Here is a 24,333-nt window from a genome sequence, read left to right on the forward strand (position 1 = left end):
AGTTAGGATACAGTTAATGTAAGTGATAAGGTGGTGAATTATAAAGGAATTACTTTAATGAATATTATTATTCGTATGCATATAACGTTTCAGCTTGACTTTACACATTTCTTTATTTGATTGGTAATAATTGATCTATATATCAATAAAAATTTATAAAATGTATAAAATTCCCCAGATTCATAGCAAAATAATTGCATAAATCTTTAGCGAATCCATCTCTCTTCACTCTAGATAAACAATTGCCGGATATGATTTATTCATTGTTACTTTCTCTCTCCCATGATTCATCAGAGAGCAAAAGCCTGCACTTAGAATACAGATATTGGATAATACTAAAGGCAAATATACTTGCTTACAGTCAAAATGTTTAGCTATTAAAACTGCGTGAAATACAAGTAAAGACATCTTCATTCCCGAGTGGTAAGACTATGACTAATTACACTATAATCGCTGCAAGAAATGTCATCATGGCACACATCAGGAAGGCTGTAGAGACAACAACACTATTTTATTCCATCCGTTGTGTTTTATTCTAGTCTGGTCTGTGGAGAGGTCAGAGCCTAGCTGAGTGTGTCATAATCCCTCCCACTGCTGAGGGAAAACTACTGTTTCTTTACCCAAGGTATAGAACCAAGGTGTTGCCTGACTCATAGCGGTTATGAGACAAATATCCACACCATTTCACCTGACACATTCCTATTCCCTGCAGCACGGCCGCCCACGGACCAAACAGAGGACCGACTGTAGATACAATGGTCCGACACGGAGCCAAGCCATACTGTATGTGTGTGGAGGAAGACGAATCGGACCGTACCAAATTGCTGTAGCACATACAAATCCCCTGAGGTGGCGGTGTGAGGTGGGAAAAGCTGCATAAGACCTTTGTGTGTGAATACACTATGTTTCTGCTTGCTTGAACAATACTGCATTTTGCACAAATATCTGTGCAGCAGCTGTACCGTGACATCATAGATGTGCGGTCTCAAATTTTGATGCCACTGTCACCTCCCTCCCCTTCCTGACCGTGGACCGGGCCTCGCTTTCTGGCTGCACATCAGAGGCCACTCACACACACACACACAATCCGAAGTTGGCCCAAAAGTCCAATGCAGAGGGACCGTCGTCCAAGCAAGGTCACGCTCCGGGCGGAGAGGAGACGCTGTCATCTCGGTCCAACCTGGATGCGCCGTCACATAAACGCAGCCGGAAGGAAACCAATATGGCCACCTGTTTGGCTCCAAACACTGCGAAGGGCAATTAGTTCGACCAGGCAACACACATGCACCGTCAAGGGAATGATAGGCGAGGGGAAAGTTTGCAGGCTTTGCATTTTGGCTGTGGCTTCTGCTGTGAAACTGGCTTCGCGGAGAGAGGCTGATTCATTTTGGGGAAAATAAAAATGCAAGCTGCTCTGCTGGGGTGGGGGACGCACGATGCATAAAACAAGCTAAGACATTAGAATGGAAAGATTATCTTCCGAGTCACCAGAGCAAAATAACGTCTCCTCCAGTTGCAGTTTTTGAATGGCAGCTCACAGAAGAGCAAGGTGACGCAGCCGTGTTGAGGTTAAACTAGGGGCTAATCTAACGGCTATAAAGGGCCCCGTGTTTCACTGCCACCCTAAAAGGTGCGTTTAATTTTAAAGCAGGTGGCTCTCGGGGAGGGCCAAGCTGTCGCACAGCGCTGAACGAGTCACCGCGCGAGTCTTCCTGCTGCCGGTAATCCGTACGCGGGTGTTGGAATTAAGTTGACTATCAGATGGGCTGTGTGGCTGTCTCGGTGCAGAAGCTACTGATACATGACGGTACTGGAAGCAAGAAGACATGCGGCGGTGTGTGTGTGTGTGTGATGGTTTTCAATTTAAAATTCTAGCTCAGATCTGAAGTACACAGCTGTTCGTGGAGCAACAGCTGGATGGGAACTGCATGTGCAGACGTGGAGGCGCTGAAGAAAAAAAGTGACACCGCTGAAATGAACCCAGAACGACGAGTTACGATGGCAGAGCGGGGGCCTGAAGGGGCCGTTGCACTGTAACGCGAGGTCCGACGCTGCAGCTGCAGCATCAATAGCTAGTAGATGGCTCTAATAGCTAGTCCACAGCTGTCCGATCCCAAACTGTGGTAAATAGGTAAATAGGCCACAGTCAAAACAGGCAAAAGTCACTACCCAGCATTCCTCCTGGTCTCAGCTCAATGCAGGAACACTTAAGCTCTTAAACAGAAAACAACGACTAAGCAGACGTTCTTAAAACGACGTGCCAAAGCCCAATTTCTGATGAATAGTCGTAGCCAGAGATGGGGAGTCGGGCTGGCACATCCTCATCCTCGGCTACGGAGAGCAAACGCCTTCAGCCATTCCCCCTCTTAGTTTGCAGAGACAGGTACAAGGCTGCAGGTGGGCACCCCTGACAGGAAGCAGAGCGGGGGTTGCGCTCGATGTGGGAGACGACTGCTCGACTTCAACCAACATGTGCGTGATTGTTAGGCCCGCGGCCAGGTGTTGAGTAAACTCGATGCTGCACTCCGGCCCCGGCGGGGCCAATCGGGTCTCCGGAAGCGCTCGCACAGACTGTTCCCCTCATTACCGCACTTATGTAAAACACTAATGGGAGCGCTCCTTCGCCAAGACTCCCTTCCAATCACCACCGGTAACCCTGCCTGCGATATGACAGCCACGATTTATGCCTCGTCGCTGCAGGGTATATTAACCATTTGGGATAGTGTGCTGTCTGGTATCCACTTTCATGTGTAATAACTCAAGGTAAGACACCACAATATTTCATCCCCTCTGTGAATCTTAAACGATCTCGCTTTTTCCCTTCCCTTGCCCCGACTCCTGGGTGAACTCCCCCAACCTTAATTTCTCTCTCATTCTCCTCTCCCTTCGTCTTTATTTCACTCCGTCTTCCCCTCCCCCGCGGGGGCCTCGACTCATCTGGAGACTCGCCAGGAATACAGATAGGATGACTCGCGGATGTACAATAACTTGAGGGGAATAAATATGCCCTAATTGAGAGAAATGATGTAATATTGATCCCAGGGCCTCTGAACCTTTGGCATCGACGGAGCGCTCTGCCGAGCCTGTGACATTTAGAGGGATAGCTGGTGAGGAGGTGTGTGGTGTGGGGAATAGGTGTTGCTGAGGTGAGACTTTCTTTTTCTTTGTGAAACTGGAGCGGTTTCCTAGAAACTCGGAGCAAAAGGATGATGTTTTCCTGCCTGCAGAAGGAACCAAATATAACTCCGAGCTGCGTATGTCTAATCCTGATCCTCCATACATTTGACTGAAACCTAAGGGTGCTCCACACTTTATATGAATAACATGTCAAAAGGTCAAGAGTTGAGCTACGAAGGGAGCATGTGAAGACAATGCAACCAGTGAGAGGAACAACGGAATCAATAAACCCTCAGGTGATAATCATGTCTTGTTGACCCTTCAGCGTTTACATCCTCCTGGTGTTTACCTTGACCGTGATCCATCACACGCTACACTGGGATTGTCAGCAGGACGTCCAAGACTTCAATATTGATCCTCAAAAATTGAAAATGGTGCCTGAATCGATGCGACAAGATCCCAAACATGACAGCGTGAGGAGATCAGATCCATACAGCTGCAGGGATAAATCCGCGGGATAATGGGGTGATCAACATTCATGGATTGTCTAAGTCATTAAAAGGTTATACATTTCAAAACCATCTGTGTTCCAGCCGCATTCTTACAGTATGGTGAAAGTTGACATTTCGTCTGCCGTCTAAGTGCAGTACATCATTTCTTCCTAACGGCAGAAACATCCTCACAGACGAGTAGAAAGGAGGAGTTGATGTGGCGGCCGAAGTAAATTCAGGATAATGACGGCGTCCTGAGGTGTCCTCACACCGATGACACGCCGAAGACCAATTCTCCAGTTCACACTCCTATTACTCACCGACATACAAATGAGGAAGCTCCACCTCTGAGTGTCTTCAGACTCCCAGACTATGTAATTAAACGGATGCCTTTAGTATTGCTTGGTCGGGCTTAATATATTGAATCTCCTACTACTAATACAAAGATTACATATAATCCCTAATCCTGGTCTGGTAATCCCAAAGTAGAATGATGTTTCACTACATGGCCAAAAAAATAAATCACACCTCTGCTTGATTGTTTAACTCGTGTGGGAAGGCTTTCCACAAGGCTTCATAAGCCGGCTGCGGGTACGCGATTACACCACGCCAAATACCAGTGTATTTGTACAACACCCTCATGAATAAGTGTACATATACATCAAATCTGTACATCTAATTTGAGTGTCAATCAAACATTTCCCACAAACAGACCCTAATTTCAAGGCATGAAGACATCAGTTGTCCCTGAACAGCAGGTTGAGGTGAATCTGTGACCTTTGACCCTTCCCTTGACCCAAAACAACACATTTAGTTCCATCTCATAAAGACTCCTTCAAATCAACTCTTGGGATGCAAAGAATATTCCAGATTGATGAGGCATCAGAGTATGACACAAAGATGGAGGGATCCTTAAAGCATTCATGCTAGGCTGAAAAGTATATTCCGGGAGAATTTAGCGAGGAGGCTGTCTCCGCTGCAATTTCAGAAAGCTGGCTGCGGTGTCGTGATGTCGAGTGTCGGGGGACGAAGTGCGATACGTTGAGCGGAGACGCTTGAAGTTTTAAAAGCCAATCAAGATCACGGGGGGAAACTTGGTGGATATTTCCCCGAATGAATCTCACAAAACGGCATGCCGCAACACTTGTAAATTCAATCTAGCCCCGAAAATAAAATGTCATGATAGGTAGGTGAGCCCCACCGAAAAAAACCCAACGTCGGGACAAATCAAACCTGGCAGCAGAACAAAAGCTGGAGAAGTAGCTCTGCCGTTGGGGGTTCAAGAACAGACAAACAATTCTTCTACATCTGCACAGGACGGAGGGAATGCACATTCAACTGTCAGACTAATTACAGGAGCAGAATGTAAGCGGTCTGTCCGACAGGAAGCGGCGGAAAGACTTGCCCACTGAGGGCCGAGAGGAGCGACAGCATATTTTAATCAAGCATTTTAATCAATTAGAACCGAGGAACCGCATCCATTAGGAAGACAGAGTAAGGAGGGGGGCCTGTGCTGATTAATTGGGCCCCCCTTCATTTCTAGGACTCTCTGTTCATCCCTTGACTTCCATAACAAGAGTCTGAAAAGTGTCTCTCCACATTCGCCTTTTCCCTCCACTCCGCTCGCTCTCTCCCTCTCACCTGCCTAATTAACTGTCAGCCCAAGCCATTTGTGCTTCGATATTTCACGGGAGAATGGATATTAAAATTCCACCCGAAACAGACCACGCAGCGCTTGACTTGATGACGAGAACATGCTCGCCCGATCTAAAAAGGTGTTCATATATCATGTATGTTTCTACTAATCCGCATCCAGTGAAAACGAGAGGAAAACTGATTTGTTCAGTACGGAAGAGGATTTTTTAGTTAGGACTAAAAAATTTTTTTTAGTTCTAACTTTATTCTCAGAATTCTGACTTTAATCTCAGAATTCTGACTTTATTCTCAGAATTCTGACTTTATTCTCGAAATTCAGAATTCTGACTTTATTCTCAGAATTCTGACTTTAATCTTAGAATTCTGACTTTATTCTCAGAATTCTGACTTTATTCTCAGAATTCAGAATTCTGACTTTATTCTCAGATTTCTGACTTTATTCTCATAATTCTGAATTTATTCTCAGAATTCTGACTTTATTCTCGGAATTCTGACTTTAATCTCAGAATCCAGACTTTATTCTCAGAATTCTGACTTTATTCTCAGAATTCGGACTTTAATCTCAGAATTCTGAATTTAAAGTCAGACCTCAAAAACTACATTCACATGTGGCCCTAATCCTCTTCCGTAATTCAGGGTTCAAGATCTAGAGAGTAAAAATAAATCCTCAACAGAGAATTAAAATATACAAATACAAAACTCCAAGAAAAGCAGCATGTCTCTTTGCTTTGGACCATTAAGGAAATGGATTTGAAAATCCCCATCATCCACTATCAAACACTTAATCATACGGGGGGGGAAAAAGCCAGAGAGGCTTTTATCCATCATCAATTTGAAGCAACAATGATTTGCGCCTATTTTTCCGATTGCCACCTTTTTACCTCTGCGGGCCAGTTGTGTTCATCGCCCGTGACAAATTGACTTCAAAGAAAGCCTCCATCATGACCCATTTTCTCTCCCACCAACAGCTGAGCTCTCGCCCAGCGACAGAGTGGGAATTCTCCCATGAGCCCCTGCACATCGGAAGGCAGAAAGACGTCCGCTATGAGGCAGAATTAGAGGCAATTGAAGTAACGCTAACATCACAGATTGTGAAGGTGATGCAGACGGAGATGATGTGAGATTTCTTAGTACAGGACCATTATGCCCGAACGAGCACGGGGAAGCACAATGGCGCTCCACGGGAAAGCGGGAAGCTGAATCCACTTCCATGTACGTCCGCAATTCTGTTGAATTACACATCTGGTGGTTTTTCCTCCATCAAAATGGAAACTGAAGGTTTCTGAACGGACAGGAGTAGAAGCACTGAACACAATCGCACAAAACATCCCAACGCTAACAACCAGTGTCAACGCTTTTTGGTATCATCGGGAGTAAAACGTAATACCATGAAAAAAGAAAATATTGAAAATACTGTAATGTCTCACACGGTAAATTCAGCGCAATCTATATTTCCACAGTGAGTACAACTATCTGACTCTCCCTTTATGACAAAAGTACCGTTTTCAAATCAATAGTTCCGATTGCTTCTACTTATTTTATTTTTGCTTAACTCCCTCCTGCAGATGTCTCAATTCAAAGGAGGTATTTCTTCAAATTAACCTGCTGGAAGTCTTTCACGGAGCATTTGTGCAGGAAATAGAAGCAATTTCTATGAATTATTGCTTAAAAATAGACGCTAGGAATTAGCAGTACACCAAGAGGATGGGCCTAAACTTAAATATGGTAATCATGCACATATTGCTGCAAACAAAAGTAGAACAGGAGCAACTTTTTGGGGGAATTGCCATTTTCATGGAAGCGATGCCGCTTTCGTGTGCCAAAGCATGACACCGTCAACACGCCGAGAATGTGCCATCGGTGTTCTTGAATGAAACGCGTCTCCTTACCTATCGCCATCTCGAGGACGCTCGTCTGGCTCTCCGAGGGGAAAAGGATTTTTGGCGGCTTGTCAGTCAGGGGAGCTGCGGAAAAGATAAACAGAGAGAGAGCACATTAAATTCCACATCCTTCTTCCCCTGTGGACAGCGGGAGGATGATTTATTCATTAAAGACCACAATAAAGGCACACATTTATATGGGGACAGATAACAGGAAATATCATATTTAAAGAGTGGACACGGGGAAAAAAAATGGGTGAGTCAAAAAGCTTTAAACATCAATGCGGATGCTTTCAAAGAAGCAGCTGCTTCCATACTAATGCTATTCCTCGTAAAAAAAAAAGGAGTGTCTAAGTGATGATATGGCTTGGACATGAGCTGCTATACAAAGTGCGCTGTATATACGGCAGCTGTGTAACTAGTCAAGCATTTCTGAATCCACAGAACATATACCCCGAGGTGGAAAACCCTTCACAGCTGCAGTGGCCATGGGAAGGTTAAGAGCCGCTGCGGGAGATGCGGTATTTTCAGCCACGGGAAATGTGAGTTCCTTGACACGCGGAGAATCTATGAAAATGACCAGAATAACGATGGAATAATACGACTCAAACGGAATAATGTGGCGTGTATTGTCAAAGCGGAAGCTGCTGATCTCAAAAGTGTATCACAGTGAAATTAGCAAAGCCTTCGTCCCAACGCCCTTCCAAAATACACCAACTCCAATTAGACAGCTGCTGAGTAACAAAAGACGTGTACTTAGAGGCTCCTCATTATAATGACTCCCTAATTGGTTCTAGTCTTCAAAGTGGCATCAGAGAGGTTTTCTATCCGTGCATGCTGGGAAATACTCGGAGGGACGAGGCTTGTTGCGGTACAAATGACTTGCGGTTTAACTGCAGCGGTGAGAAAAAAAAAAAGGTTTTCAGAGTTCACATCGAACCTGTTCCTCCACATTCCAGTCCTCCTGGTGATGTAACTCACCGCAGCAGAGGCCTCACATGTTGGTATGAAAGCCCTCTGGCTAGTGGAAATCCTAACATCTCTTCCATCCACCATCACCACTCCTCCCTGACAGCTACATCCTCCCGCGTTCCTCGATACCACAAATACTGGCATTTCTACAACCGCCATCATTTATTTTTTACACACTAATCATATTTAACATTATTGGGGAGATATTTAAAACACAGTCTTGAATTGTTTTGATGCACTACTTAAGTCAGGTGTCCAAGAAGAAGTGTGGGTGCAGGTTTTTGTTTTAACACCTGATCCAACTCATCAAGGTCCTGATTGAAGACCATGGCGAGTTAATTAGTTGAATCAGGCTCAAACAAAAACCTGCACCCACACCGGCCCTTCTTGGATACGATTGGAAACCCCTGAAACTCTGGAAGCCAAATAAACAACTTTACTTCAATGGCGTGTGCCAATAATAGAACACATCGATTAACAGAGAAAACCGTAATGTGGTCTTAAAGGAGGGAAAACGCCGAAGTGAGCTCATTAGTTACAAATTCAAAAGCAGAGCAAATGACACCGTTCCCCGAGCCTGCCGCGTTTCAGTGCTGTGTAAAGAAATCTCATTACCGTAATTACCTTTTCCTTGATGAAATATGCTCAGATTATTTTGCTTCATTATGACTCAAAAGGGGAAAAAAGAACGCGGAGTTCTTCCACTCCGATTGGCTCGTCGTACCCAAGACGATGCTGGATTGAAAGTGAGAGGAAGTGGTGCACGGGCCGGGATGTGGCTGCATGTATTTATAGTAACACGGAGAAAAAGAAAAAAAAAGGCTCAGCTGGGGATACAAACATCAAACATGGATCCGCAGCTCGTTGCTTATGCTGCTCACGTGAGTTTATATATTTGCATTAATGGTAAAACAAAATAGAATACGGCTAAGATTTCACTGGCCAAGCGTTTTCTACATAATAGCGAAACCCTCCTAGCAACGGCCTCCGGTAGCACCCGGAGGGAGGGAGATAGCGTTTGAAGTTACAGAGGGAAAACGTGGCACCGGGTTGAAAATAAAATTGAAAGCTTAAACGCTGATAATGTGCTTTTAATCTAACTGCACATGTATGTTCACCAAACCGACTCGTCTCTGATGCTTTATACACTAGTACAGGATGGAAATCTAAATGAGATTTCAGTGTGGAGGGGATCTTTACTACGCCTTCCGCTTGTAGTACAAAGCTGGAGTTCAGACGTGATAACTTTACAGGACTAGAGGTGCTGATTGTGCATCTGAAGGCTCTCAAGGCATGATGGGAGTATCCGTTAAGACCTTTACCACCTTGAAACTCCCATCTCCTGTGTCCTCGACTCTGATTCATCCGAACAAACAGGATCAGTCTATTGACTCTCAATTAAAAGGGCGAGGCACGCCGCTCGCCGTGGTGACCTCGCTTTGCAATTTAAACTGATTGTGTTTGGACTTTTTATTCTTTAAATATCTCAAGAATATAGAAGATGTCGTTTTGGTATGCAGGTTTGCAGGAGTTGAAGGTGAAATCCTTCCATCCTGGAAGGTAATGGATCATTTTCTCGTGAGCTAATTTTAAAGATGAAAATACGTTGCTGTTTAACACATTTGGGATGCATTAGAGGTGGCTGGTCTTATAGTCGGTGGTGGGTGATTATTATAGGGAGTGGGCCTCGCCTCCCGCCACACACACGGATATCTGCACACAGAGGAAAGCCTGACGTCTGTATCAGCTGGGGAGAAAATCTTTAAAGTGTCCCTCAAAGGCCCTGTGATCTGCTGTCGTTGTGATCACATGATGATGGATGGGGGGATGGAGAAAAGAAGAGAAAAAAAAGAACCTTGTTCTCTCCCATTAACTCTCCCCTCCCTCCCCCCCCCCGTCTGTCGGTCGCCGGCGGTACGTCTTTGTCACTCGGTCGGTCTGCCTCCGTCGCTCTCAGGGGTGAGAGGGGAGATGAAAAAGGAGGGAGGAGGGAGGGAGAGGGTTGTGGTCCTCTGTTCACACCTCATTAAAGGACACTTCAGCAGACGCAGATTAAGAGGAGTGTGTGTGTGTGTGTGTGTGTGTGTGTGTGTGTGTGTGTGTGTGTGTGTGTGTTTGTGATCGTTAAAGGACAGATGCAGTGTGAGTTCCACGGGGGGGGAAATAAATGAAAGTCGTTTCGGAGCAACTGGAGAGGCAGATCTTGTTAGTCACACACATGCAAAAGGAAAAAAAGAACCATCTTCGACCCCTGTACTGTTTTTGATTCAGTTTCGTCGGATCGGAAATCACAGTCGGACTAATTAAAAAAAAAAAAAAAAAAAGTGTGTGTGCAGATTTACTCTTGATGTCAACCATAATCAGTGACTTGGCAGTTGGTGTACTACTAAAATAATAAAGTGATCAACTTGATTTGAATATTTCATGATAACACTGCAGTTCCCTTATAAGACAGGGGTGATGATTGGCACTAATTAGCACTGAACACAAAGTACAACACGAGCTGCAACAGCAGCATCGATGCCATTTCCACCAGGGGAAAAGCTTAATACAGATAAAAAAAAAATAAAAAATAAAATTGTCAAACTCTCTTTGGTTTTTCTAGTTTTGTCTAAAATCACAAGATGAAGGAAAGCGTGCAGCATAAATGGGGAGTTGTCAAAACAAGACTATTTTGAAGTCTTCATTTGGATGTGGATCAAAACAAAGAGGGGCTTTAAAAAATGTATCAATGAGCCTGAATTATTTTGATGTTGCTTAAAAGAAGGCAACAGCCGACCTAACGTCAAACTAAATATGGTCATTAAATAAGTCATCTGTTGAGACCTGCTATATTAGGAGATGTGTCATTTAAGAGAATCCGAGAATGTGTTGGAGACGTTGGAAAGGATGTCTTCAAACTGGACTTTGGGCCGAAGGGAGCTCCAGAGAAGTGGGAAGGAAAAGACATTTGTCAGCAGCTGTCAGGAGCTGTTATAGTTTTGAAAAAAAGGGGACTGCCTTCCTCAGGGCAGAGGGGATAAATGGACCACAAACCGGCAAACTGAACTCAATCAGTCACTTTGTCAAACGTAGTTTCTGCTGGTAAATAATATATAACTCCAGTTCGTCATCCCAAGGAGGTGACATGACTATAAAAACACTTTAAGGTCCGATGCTTGAGTCAACTGCTGGGATTAAATGCTAGAAGTTATTGCATATTATTACATCTACACTGTACACTTTAATGTGCACTGTTCCTAATGTGACCTCATTGCTTTGAGCAGAGAGATTTCACCAACAGCAGATACGCGGATCAGTCCGGCGTTGGTGAGAACAACCATGCGTGGGAGGTAAATGTCATAGTTTCTGGCGGAATAGCTGTTATTTTAGCGGGAGGACCTCGAGGCGGCCGCCCCGAAAAACAGCTGCCTGAGGCGAGCGGGTGAAATGGAGCAGTCAGGATGAGTGCCGATGTCTGATGATCCCTCTGATGTCGGAGATGTTTTACTACAAGAGGGAGCTATGAAGGAATACTGTATACGAGACAGATATCAGGCAACATTTAAAGGGGGCATACTTGATTTGGGGCTTCTACTAGATGATTATCAGGAGGAGGATACCCATCTAGTTGCACATTGTTCTTTTACATCCCACCCTCGCTCCAGGATTTCAGCCCGCGAGCCGCCTCTGTGATAGTCGGGTACAGAAATGCAGCCACTTCTTCCGAGGAGCAAACCTCTTTATCTGAAAGAGGCCGCTTGTTAAAAATGAGATCCACTCCCCGAGCTGAAATGTTGATATTTGAAAGCGCCGGAAAATATACTATTGGAGAGAAAATGAACCCTAAAGAAACGACTCTCCAGGGATACTTGTTGGAAAAAAAAAATAGCAATATAGAAACCCCGGGCAGAACATAATAATGGTATATTTCCTTATTGAAAACGGTGTTGTTTAAGCAGATCCATCAAAACAATTGAATAGAAGAGGGCTCAAAGGACGGGACGATGCATTCAGGGGAAATCACATAAATCACATAACGGCGGGGCGGCGGGAATAGCTGCAGCGACTTCACTCTCCCAGAGAACGGCACTCCACATAATTACACACACTGCTCACGCTGTAATGAGATGTTGGGATCGGATGCATACTTTTTGAACCTGTAAACATTTGCGCTGTCGGAGGGGGGGGAGGGGCTGTCCGTGCGGCTAATCACGCGTGGCTAAGAAAGAGTTGTTAATTAAAGAAGCCCGCCTCGGAAATGTGTTATTCACTCGGCGGTAAGGAGGGTGGGAGGTGGGAGGGATGGTGATATGTTTTCGAGCCGCATGGCCTAAAATATCCCTTGCGGGGAGGAGCTGAGGGTGAGTCAGAGAGGAAGGAGATGGCGGCGGAGCTTTAACGGAAAGGGTTACATCGCGGATAGAGTGGGAGAGTGAGCTGAGACGTGAAGAAGAAAGAAAAAAAAACATGGAGATGAACGTGAAGATGGTGCTTCTGATACAGGAAAGTGCTTGAATATCGGGAGGCATTCGGGGTCATTGTATGGGCGTGAAATATGCTTAGTGATGGAGGTGGGAGGAGGGAAGCGAGCCGGGTTAACCTGCTGCTGATTGACAGGCTGGTGGGCAGGACAGATCCACACCAGCCCTCAGAGCTTCACCTTTGAGGTGAGTGAAGGTTTAGATATGAAATAAGCTGCAGTGGATCGGCTTCGGTCGACTATTTATAACCTCAAAGATGCTTACATGCAACAGATATGATACGGTGAGAGAGAAATGCATTATTAAATCAAAGATTGTCTGTGAAAGGATATTCGGATATCATTTATGCAACCCACATGAACCATTTGCACCCACATTTGACGTTTTAATGACGATGAAAACGATATTAGCATCTATTTGTGAAGGCGTGGATAAAAAAAGGTTTAGTTTCTCCAAATTAAATGACGTTTTTGCTTCGAATCTTGAAATGACCTGATATAATTGCGTTCAAATTCAAAAGCTTTTTTTGTTATTTTACTTTATCACAAAAACCTTGTTGTTTAATGATTTTTTAGATAATTTCCAAAGCGCAATCAGAGAAAAAACACCCTCTTTTTATCCGATAGAGGTGGGAGCGTTTCCTCTTTTGCATGAGCTTGCACCTGACTTGTTGCATAGCAACAAATCTGTGTGCTTCCTCCACACATGCTGCTTTGAAGTGTCACTAGTTTGTGATAAATCACGTATGACTACACGCCACCTTGCTGAGTCCTTCACGGCGTCAGACATGTGACTTTTCACCGAGGATGAAACGCCAGCCGGCCTTCCCGGACGATGACGAGGCAGCGGGTGTGATGTTGAACCCGGCACGCCGCTTGTCAAACACGCCGGATGAGTCATGTTCTTTTGATGGAATCCAACATTTCCACACAAGAGCGAAAGGTCAATGTTGTCGGAGTGAAAGTGAACGCAGGAGACCAAATTACACACATTACACCCTTTGAGTGACATTAATTGATTAGCAGATTAGCATATTGCTTTAAAAAAACGCTAACTTATGATTCCTGATGGCCTTATTGTTGGGATCCTTGTGTTTAAACTCCCTAATAGCTCGTCTTTGGAGTGCCTCTGGTGTGAAATAGACTCCAGAGATGGCCGTCCGAGGCTCGGAAGCACTAAACTCTGCTAATGTGCAGGTTTCTGCTTCAAAAACAGCACATTAACATTCTGACAAGCGCTCGCCTCTGCGGGGGGGGGATTGCATTCCTGCCGCATGAAAACAACCCGAAAAACCAAGTGAATTTATGAAGAAAAAAAAAGAGAGAGAAAACGCATGAAGGGGTCGGTGTTAAGATGAGTCAGCTTGAAACTTATATAACTTACTATAATTAAAAACGGGGTTTAATTATATGCAGAAAGCAGATTTCCGTTGAGCTCGAACACGCCGCTAATACAGAAAGATCTCCTATTGATTCATACACTTTCTTGCATTTACTGCGTTCTCAGCATTGCTTGCCGTTTGTCTTAGCTTTAAATTTAACTACTCGACAGGCAATACCTATGTACTTCCCTGTAATTAAAAAGTGAATTAATCTTGAGTGCTGGCTGTCATAAATCCCCCCCCTCCTCCACCCAGCCGGCTTTCCAGTCCCCCTCAATAAATTTACTCAGAGCAATCAATATGGGTATTACTATGTATATATCGCTGTGGGAATCAGCTTGGCGAGTTGCCTTTGGCAGCGCTACACTTCCCGCTTTTCCCATGTTATCCTCCCAAAATGGCCGTCTCCGGGTCTATATGTGGACGTGGCGGCTGCCGTGGCAACAGTGGGAGTGGAATTTGTTTTTAATATCGTTGGAGAAAAAGTTGAAGAAAACAAAATTAAACTTTAAAAGTTAGACGAGGAGACGCATCGCTAATGTGAGTTCCCGCTTACTTTGAATTTGAAATAAAGTGAGAGAAAGTTGCAATTAGGCAGATGTGTATACCAGGGCTCTGTGCTGTAATTAATCATGATTGTGTTAATTACAGTTATTTTGCCATAATGAGGACTAAAAAGAGACAAACAGCATAGGAAAATATCCAAGATGAAGTATCTTTTTCCAAATGACACTCCGCCGTCTCACAGTCGCTACATCGAGAGTTCATCGCTGTGGATATTAAAAAATGCCAATTCTCTCCCCGCGGCAAATAAGTTCTCTCTCATTCCAGCACACAGGATTATTTCCCTTCTCCGTCTGTACAAACTTGTCTTTTAAGTCCATTATTTCCCTATTTTCCATAAGCAACGCCACGTCTGATATCATCTTTTAATTAAGATTTTACAAGTTTGCTTCCTCCAGCTCAAAAAGACGATTTTATTTTAGTGCTTTCCCAAGGACAAATCAAACATGGTTGTTTAGATAGAAGTTCAGATCTCATCTGTACATTACATTGGGAGGGATTATTGAGTGGGACCAATGCTTAACTGGTCGATAAATAGCTCTTTTTCTGGTCGTAGTGTGGCGGCGTCCACAGCCCCATCCGCTCAAGCAGAGCAGAGCTGAAATCAACCTGCTCAGGATTAGTAAGCGATGCCTCCGCCACACACCGCCATGGAGAAGCACTTCCTGTGAGCTGGTGTGTATTTGAGGGGAAGGTGCCGGAGAGGAATCGAACCTGTGGCTCCAAACACATGGTCTAATTACATTAAGATGCTGTAGGCAGTTAGGTGCACGATTGAGAGTTGAATCTTAAATTATTACATTTAAATACTGTTGCAATATCTTATAATATCATCTAGTCGCTGTTCCGTGCAATATTCGAAACAATTAATGGGACAAAAGAGAAGTAGGAGATGAAAATATAATTGAAATTAAACTTCGGGAGAAACACAACATGCGGAGTCGTTACTGTACCAGAAAAGCAAACAACTGAGAGAACAATTAATTGCTAACAAGACTGTATCCATTTATACATATCCAAAATTAGATGTGGGGCAGAGGGTGCACGCGGTTGTTATACTAAGCACAAATTAGTTTCACCCAGCGAGGTGATTCATCAAAGACTACGCCGCTAATTGCTATACTTAAGCCGGGCTTATCTGTTGTAAACCAAAATCTTATATTTCATACAGAGCGGATACAACGGGGAAACAAAAATAAGAAAATTAGAATTCCATTGCTCAGTGTGAACTAGGATTTTACTGTGTTTGTGACAATAACAATCTTGTAGACAATATAGGAGTTCAGGTGCAGTTGCTGTTATAATATATATACATCCAAATTTGAAAAATACCCACAAGATCAAGTCCCAGTCGTTTATTTTTAACCTTTTCAGTTCATTAAGGAGATATTAGGAGTGTGGTGGTCGTTTCCCCAACTGGAATCTGACATTTTCCCAATAAGAAGAAGGTTATCCAGCTCCACTGGTCTAATGGGTCTAAGGTCCAAGTATTACTGCTCTAACAGTCTGTTATAGAATACAGTCTGTAGCACTCTGTTTGACGAACACGCTTCCCTCCCGTCCTCCATGTCAAAACAAACTGGGTCGGTCCAATATTGGTATTTGACATGAACCACTGCGAGGTCCGACCGCCGGTGCCTGAAATGATTTTCAAGCCAATGGGGCTGGAGCATCCTCTGGAATGTGCGAGGAGTAAAGCGCTAAGCCTCTGCATTATTCATCAAAGCCGCTGCCAACATACCTCTGGAAGGAAATATGATTAAACCAGAGGGCTTAAGCACTTCCATAAACAAGGATATGATCGTCTTTAATAATAAAAAAGCTCTGAAATGGACGTTACGGAAGCAGAAAGGAACTCCTCGGGCCAAGGGAACGGTGAGGAGGCCGGCATCTCGGAGGTGAAAAATCAACCCAAACCTGCTGGTCTCGGTAGAATCGCCATCATTACTCAATTTCTCAATGAAGCTGCAACACACACACACTGACCAATGACCAACATATGAACCTTCACCGTCTTTGACATACAATGGGTACAACGTGCTGAAGTATGGAGGTCTTCATTGGTTACCATGGGTTACCAAGGGTCCATATAACACTCAGTCTTAATGGGTTCAGATAGAGCTTGTGTCAACATGTCTATTGTACATCTATCATTGGGTTGGCTGCTTGTACATTGGTACAGGTGCTGGCGTTCTCAGTCGAACCCCTGCTGCAGGCGGCAAAGTGCTCCCCTATGGAAGTCCGTCAACTCCAACGCCCCTACAGCACAGCCTCAACGCCCCCCGACAAACAGTCACAATGGCAAACAAAACGGCTTCTCCTCAATCCATTTATTATTTGTTCTGGTCAGCCATTCATTGCACTCGCCAACCAAAGTGACCCCCCCTTAGCTGGCCACCCCCCCCTATTATAAACCGTGTCTGTTTGACTTGAACTCTATTCCAACCTCCTCCTTCTTCAGCTTGTTGCCAGCGACCTGTTTAATTCCTGCTTGGTGCCATTTCTGCACAGTGCCCCCCTATTGCCCATCCCCCCCCCCTCCTTTCCTTCTCCCCTCCCCCACCCCCTCTTCCTTCCTCTCAACCCCCCTTTGCCAGTTGTCCAGCAAATCTCCGGAGGCGGGCGGTGCCAACCGTTCCAGCTGTTTAAACAGGGCATTGGTCGGTGGCGGGTGCCAGCCGCGGTGGCGCCCTACATCGCTGGCTTGCGCTCACCCCCCTGAACCCGTTCTCCCCAAGGGAGCCCCAAACTGCACTAGCGCTGAGAGACGCTGGAGTAACATCCATTTAATTGCCACAATGCCAATTTCTTTCCCCCCCCCCCCCCGACATTTTGTGCTGTTGAGGAGAAAAAAGGGTTTTCAGGTCGGACGACAAAAGCTTAGCTGTGACACAAAGGCATGAAAATACACTAATTTAAGCTGACAGTGTAAAACCACTGAGTGTGCAATATGCTGGGGCAGGCGGCTCCTTCCATGAGCTAGAATGATCCAGGTGAAAGCTGTGCACCTTATTGATTCCACCTTTTTAAATCCACTGCAGTCATTCGGGCGAGATGTGCTATGCATAGATGAGGGGAGGAGGGGGGAGACATTTATGCAAGCGTTCAGAGCTGCAAAAGGGAGACGCGTGTTCTGAAAGTTCGGATATTTTTGGATTGAAATGAAATGTTGTTATTCTGCATTTCCGTTTTCCCTGTTTCTGTTCCAATTAGTTAATTAAAAGGTGGGAAAAATGAGTTATTTGTCTTTAAAATGTGTGATAAACTAATTATCTGATGGCTCCATGTAACATAGACTTAATGTGTTATTTTTTTAAAGGAGAACAATACTTTGTTCTCATTGTAGCAACATTCATCCTGTTTGATTTTAATGGCATATTCTATTATTATTAAATTATATTCAGCTAATCATTTTTCCTGTTAAATGAACTGAGAACTTGTGTGTTGCTAATCATGCAATGAAGGAATGTGTTACTCCTTCAGATTGCCATTTTATCGTAATTTGTTCCCTTTTCCAATGAAGGCTTTTCAGACAAGGATATTAATGGAATAAATTGTTAATAAAAAGTGAAGCTTTCACTATACAGATAGCTTATTAAAAAAGGCTCATATAGCTAATGTGCTAACTTGGTGCTAATGACAGGTCGGCCCCTACACATGCTGTATGATGACGATGTATTATTTAGACATGCTCTAGATCTGTCACACAGGGAGCTGCGATGGATTACATCTCCCTCTATAAGCCCACAACTCCATGTGAGTTGAATCTGAATTAAGCATATTTGAAGGAAGACGAGTGACTCTTCATCGCGTCCGTGGCGGTGACTTCTCTTTATCGCTCCCTCGCACGCCTCCTCCTCCTCTCTCCCGTATCTCCGCATGTGGCGAACACATTTCGCCTACGGACGCAGCTGACCGGCCACCTCTCCCTCCCTCCTGAGCCGCTCGCCCACAGTCCTTCCACATCGGAGTTCATTTCCAGACTCGTTCGCACGATCCGAGCGGTACGTGAGTGAGGTTTTGGCTGTGCCGACCTGCGTGATGAGGCCGACTGCCGCGCACAGTGGACAGCCACGCCGCCGTGGGAAATCAGAACAGTGGGCGTGTGCCACTTTGTTCCAAACCGGACTTGATGCCGCCGCCGTCGCCGCTAAGCGCGGCGGCCTCTATCCTCCGGGCGAGATCTGTTTTCGCCAGTGCAATCAATGCGGCGCCCGGGGAGTGCGTCCAACCCACGTCTGTGGTAATGATCGCACGCGGTGGGCGGAGACGGCTGCCTCGGCCCGGAATGGGCTGCTTAAGCTGTCAGGAAGTGCAGGGACCTTTGGGTTGGACTTGACTGTCACACACTGAGCCTTAATTGGCCCGCGGGCAAAAACGGGAGGGAAACATTACTTGAAGTGCCGGTGCATCAGTCATCATCATATAATAGAGAAATTGTGATCTGGAATGCCGTTAAACTTTAAAAATAAATTAGAAACCGATTGTGTTATGAGACTGTTAAGTACTTATCGCTAAGTCCTGGATGTCTGTTGCTTATGACATAAATCATTGTGTTTATTATGTAGCGGCGAAGCAGAGAAAGAAGAAGAAGAAATGTGGAAAAAAGTGAGGAGTAAACAGCTCCTGAAGAAGCTCGCCCATGGCTAAGAAGTCTCTTCTAATAATACTAATGCACACGCCAGGAAGTCTCAGACGACCTGCGCTCGGAAGTACCTGAATGCACCTTGTTGACAAGAAATGACCTCACCCGTGGAGCACACATCACTGAAGAAATGCAGGAGGCGAGAGCGCCCGTCTTTGTTTTTGTTATTTTCTTCTGGGGAGGCAAAGAATACCTGGAGGCACAAACACAACCTGGAAAGTTCTGTGTGTCGCTGCTCTCTGGTGCGACTATTAACTGTGTGAAGTCAATAAACAACAGATTTCTCCTCAGAAATCCCCTTAATGTGGTCAAATAAGAGTAAATGTCTTGTATGTGCTTTACTCTACAACTTCATGTACATAGACACACACAAATCACTCTTTACTTATAACTTTTAAGCCTCATGTCAACCACTACGCCCCATCATATCCCCAGTCTCTCATGGTTAACCCGCCGTCTTTAATTCTAAATAAACATTGTGCTTTCTCACAAATAAATAAAAAGCCTTGCAATGCTGTAAATACGCCCCGAGTCATTGTACTGCCGCTGTCCCCCCCTCCTTTAAACTTCAACATAAGCCCGCTTTAGTGCCATTAAAATAACTTGTCATGACAGTGTAGCCTGGGAGCAGTGCAATCAATTTCCATTACATCAAGGCCCAACTGGGCATCGCCACTGAACTAAGCGCTGGAAAGCAATCTCCCTGACCGAGGGTGGTGTGTGTGGTGGCGGGTGTGTGTGTGTGTGTGTCAGCGTGTGACGGAGGCAGGATGGGAGGGGTTGAGTAGTAGGGAGCAAGAGGATTTACAGTACTTGACTTCACTAACACAGCCTACCCTGTCTTACCAGTAGAGGGACGGACAATAATTATGTTTTCCCGCATCGTCACCATTCCGTTGCTTTCCAAATAAGGAAACAAGGCTCCCATCATGTGAGATGATCACACTGCCGTCCCGGCGGAGCGACTCACTCCCCCCGAAGTGATTTCGAATGCACCTTTTGTAAAAGACCAATCTGCAACTAATTAACATCGGAGTAATTTATGCCACGAAATTGATTTTTTTTTTGCGCTCTATAAATTATGCAGGAGTCCCGTCCCACCTTCTTATCTCTCATCGGTGGATTGACACGTGGCTGAAGTGTCCTTGACGGGGCATTTCTACACACTGTCAGAGATAGGAGTGGCAGGAGGGAGGGTGTCTTCGGGGCTGGAGACGCATGCACTGGTGACTTTGACAGGAGCCATGAATCTTAAGTCACTCAAAACCAACCCAACAAGTCAAATAAAATATACAGATGTGTTCAAAAATTCTGTTTTTCAACAACATCTTAAAGCCATAAGGACACATCTCTGCCTTTGATCGCTGGTTCCACGCCGCTGCAGTGTGGAATTACATTAACACGAGTTTAGCACTGGTTTTCACATCTCCAAAGCCAAGGCACTAAGTGAGCGCTAATTAGCAGAGCAAAGGCATTAATTATGTAACACGTCATCTTAATTAGCAATCCCAGATGCACGGTGTGTCAGAGGAGCCTTTGTAAGCACAGTTTGCCTGGCTGATAGATATTTGACAAGACGTGTGACAGCAGCCCCGCTGCAAAGGTGGCGGTCGGTTTGGGGATCCCAAAATCAGGTGCGATAACTGAAAAGTAACACGCTCAGGACAAAGGTGTTCTGTGTTCAGCTGTCTAAGGAAGCGGTGTTCATCAAAAGCATCATTTTACCTGTCAGAAACCACGAGGAATATGTCCAATAGCTTCCCACTGTTCGTAATTAGGGCCTGTAAGCTCTTGATCCTGCTTTCATGCGGGGGGATTATTGTCAGGGATTCTGCCTTCCTTCTTTAAAAAACAGAAGAAGCCCAATCAACGTGCTGCACTAGCAGCGCAGGCACCAGACCACCTGACCTTTTTTTTTTTGTTTATTTTTGGCATTTTCGCACCATCTGTTCAAAGCGGCATCACATCTGTTGGTTGGCTTCACCTGCTCCGGGAAGACCTCGTCTCTTATGCAGAGAGGTTTGGGTAAATATGAGTGCCGGGCCCTGATTTCTACAACAGCGTATTAGGGCCACTGTAATGAAAAAATAAATAAATAAAACAAATAAAAGGAGCCGAGAGAGGTGGGCAATATTCTGAGAAAAAAGTTGCAAATCTGCTAGTTTAAAAGTGGCAAATTTGCTAGCTTATTACGATGCTAACAACCGGCATTTATGCTAGCTAACTTCCCATGAATGTCGCTTTTATCTTTCTAATTAATCCATTCCAACGTGCGACAACGCTTTACTAAGGTCCTTAGCGTGATGTTTATTGATCGTTATTGTTGGTTAATTTTATATGGGCCAAATTGTCATCTTATTTGTGTTTATTGAATGGGTGGTTTGCCTAAGCTAGCGGTAGCTTTCACTTGTTGTCGTAGCAACGGCAAACATCCGGGTCAAGCTACGTGTTTACTTCCTCAATGACTGCTAAATTTGCTAGTTTATTACGATGCTAACAACCGGCATTTATGCTAGCCAAATTTGCAAAAAAACTAGCAAATTTGCTATTTGTGACTTTTTTTCTCAGAATATTGCCCACCTCTCTCGGCTCCGTTTTTTTTTTCCTTACAGTTGCCCTAATACGCCGCCGTAGATTTCTATCCATGCACTCACAAACACCACAAACACAAGTGCACCTGCCATTTTTGTCACCATGTGGTGTAGAAATAGCTGGAGGGTGTGATGGGGAGTCATCCTATAGCTTTTGAAAACGCCTCCATAAATGAAGAAGAGAAACAAACAGATTTAATAGTTCCCTGAGACGTTGGTTGGTGGCCAAAGTTCTTCCTTAATGCGTCCTCCAGACAACAGACAGGAACACTGACACTAAATGCTTCTGCTAAATGCCAGACTGCGTTTGATGCCAACGCTTTTTACCGCTCCAAGTGTTGGCTTCATTCCGGGGCATGGGAGTCACAGTGTGGCGAGGCTGGGAAACACTGGGTGAAGGTCATGCAGAAGATCAGTTGGTTGCACCTCAAAACCTCATTCATGCATTTCAGTATTCTCATCTTAACTTTTGCTTACTTTTGTGTAGGATGCATGTGAGTAAATCGGCATAATAAGCATAATTAACGCCCCCGATAAATACCGTGTAAGGACTCCTCCAACAGGTCTGGAGTGAGAAAATTCGGAATCAGAGAAAATTGGCGAATGCGCCACGTTCGCCGAAACCACTCCAACGAGCCACTTAAGAGCAAATCTGAGTGCTTCCTGCACGAGGGCCGGCGTTTTCCCCCGGATGTGTAGCCACACACATGTGTACTCTGCTCATTAGGAGATCCCACTGTTCCACTTACGCCGTGAAAGCAGTCGTTTTCAAATCCCGCCGACTGCAGCGATCTGTATGTACCTGCTGCACTTTCCGCTTCATTACATAAAGGGCAAACATCGCCAGTGAACACTTTCATTGGGTGTAAATTATGCACTGCACTCTGGGAAAACACGAGGCATAATGTGGCTGCTTGGGGTGCCTGTAATACATGCAACAACTGTCCAAAACACATCATGGCACAAACTTTGCGATAACACTATTTTGTTCCCCGCTCCTGATCATGATTTGCTATTCATCTTCAGTCCAGTTACATTAAAAATGCATTACATCCTCCAGTGCACCCATGCTAGCTCCCGTGCCCTAAATCTTGTCACAAAACGCCAGAGGGAGGGAGCGTCCTTTGTTTGCTTAAACCGGCGTTTGTGCCCAGAAAGTGCCACCTCATCACGCGGGGAGACACGGACCAAAGTCAGCTCACCTTGTGGAAGGCTGGCCAAGTCAAACTAAATCCTGGAGCTCCTCCTCGGCGGTTTGAGATCTGCCAGGCGGAGCTGAAGCACGTCAAGGCATCCGGATGGGGAAAAAAGGTTGCCAATTATGTGTCACTTTTTCATGGGAGGGCACAACCACGCACACAGAGGGATGGCCTTAGCATAAACAGGGCTGTGGTATACGGAGACAGCTCCGTTCTATGATTTCTTGAAGGTATTCAGGACCAAATCATACCGTCGACACCTCCTTTTCATAGAAGTCACAGAAACAAATTGCAGCCTGCACTGCTCGACAGTAACCAAGTAACCACTCGAGTGTGAGAACACCGTGCTCTACAGGCTTCGCGCTCACATCCCCTCTCTCTCCAGTTTCGCCCACCTCCTCCCCTGCTGCACGCTCGGCAATCACGTCTCCCGTGTGCCGTTGCTTTTGATGGCGCCAGCAGGTGGAAAACCCACCGGGATGCTGAGTGTGCACTACAGTGTACACACACACCGCTGCTGGATTGATCAGAGCGCAGGGTTGAGTTGACTCACTGGGGTTTGGGGAGCGATGGCAGGGGGAAACGCATAACAAACAGCCTGCCAAACCACAGGGGGGGGCGGGGGTGGGGCATGCAAACATGGGAGTTATGGGAAAACAGCTGGACGCTTCGGTCTACAGCGCTGGCTGGGATTGTAGCGCAGAACAGAACAGAGCGGAGCAAATTAAAGACAACAACTATTCCAAAATGTTCAAATAGGAGCAACTCATTCTCCGCCATACATGAGCTCCAATTATGCCATCATTAAAAGTAGAAATCCTGACATGTGTTCTGGTCAGCACGGCGAGTAATGAAACTATAAAATAACGTTAAATAGCTGTGGATGAGTGAGCTGGTGCGTGACGCCTCCGAGAGAAATTATTTGTGCGTAACCTCCGGCCTCTCCAGCCATTAAGAAAATAAAAGCGGGGGAGGTCACGTGACTTTTTGGTAATGAATTCCACACACGCGGTTTGAGAGATAACTCGCTGCCACTCAGGCTTTCTAAAGTGCAGGTCTCGGCAAATGACTACATGGCTTTAACTGTTATCACGCTGTCCTGAGTTGTGCCAAGGACTCTTTCTACAAGGTTAAAATCTCACTTTTCCTTCCACATCCCTGACTTTTCATCTACACTTTATTTTACCATCTAATTCAACAGATGGCAAGGTTTGACTCTCCACTGTGTAGTGGGTTTGATGCATTGACTTATGTATTGGAACAGCTCGTCTCTGTCTGAGTGAAGTTAAAGGACGGTTTATTAAATAGGGAAAGGCCTGGGGAAACAATAAATGTCCTTGCTGTAGAATTAAGGACATGTTTTTGGTCTGAATC

General features: G+C 45.1%; 1 protein-coding gene across 2 annotated transcripts in view; it reads right to left on the bottom strand.

Moving 5' to 3' along the window:
* The window catches only part of LOC311009730 (interleukin-1 receptor accessory protein-like 1), a 151,401-nt gene that overhangs the window by 54,778 nt on the left and 72,290 nt on the right, over positions 1-24,333 (bottom strand). For both annotated transcript variants that reach the window (XM_084004077.1, XM_084004076.1), the window contains exon 6: positions 7,154-7,228. In XM_084004077.1, coding sequence (XP_083860203.1) covers positions 7,154-7,228 — 75 coding nt within the window. The remainder of the gene's footprint in view (positions 1-7,153; positions 7,229-24,333) is intronic.

This window comes from Eutrigla gurnardus (genome assembly GCF_963514095.1).
Source record: "Eutrigla gurnardus genome assembly, chromosome: 24".
NCBI lineage: Eukaryota > Metazoa > Chordata > Actinopteri > Perciformes > Triglidae > Eutrigla > Eutrigla gurnardus.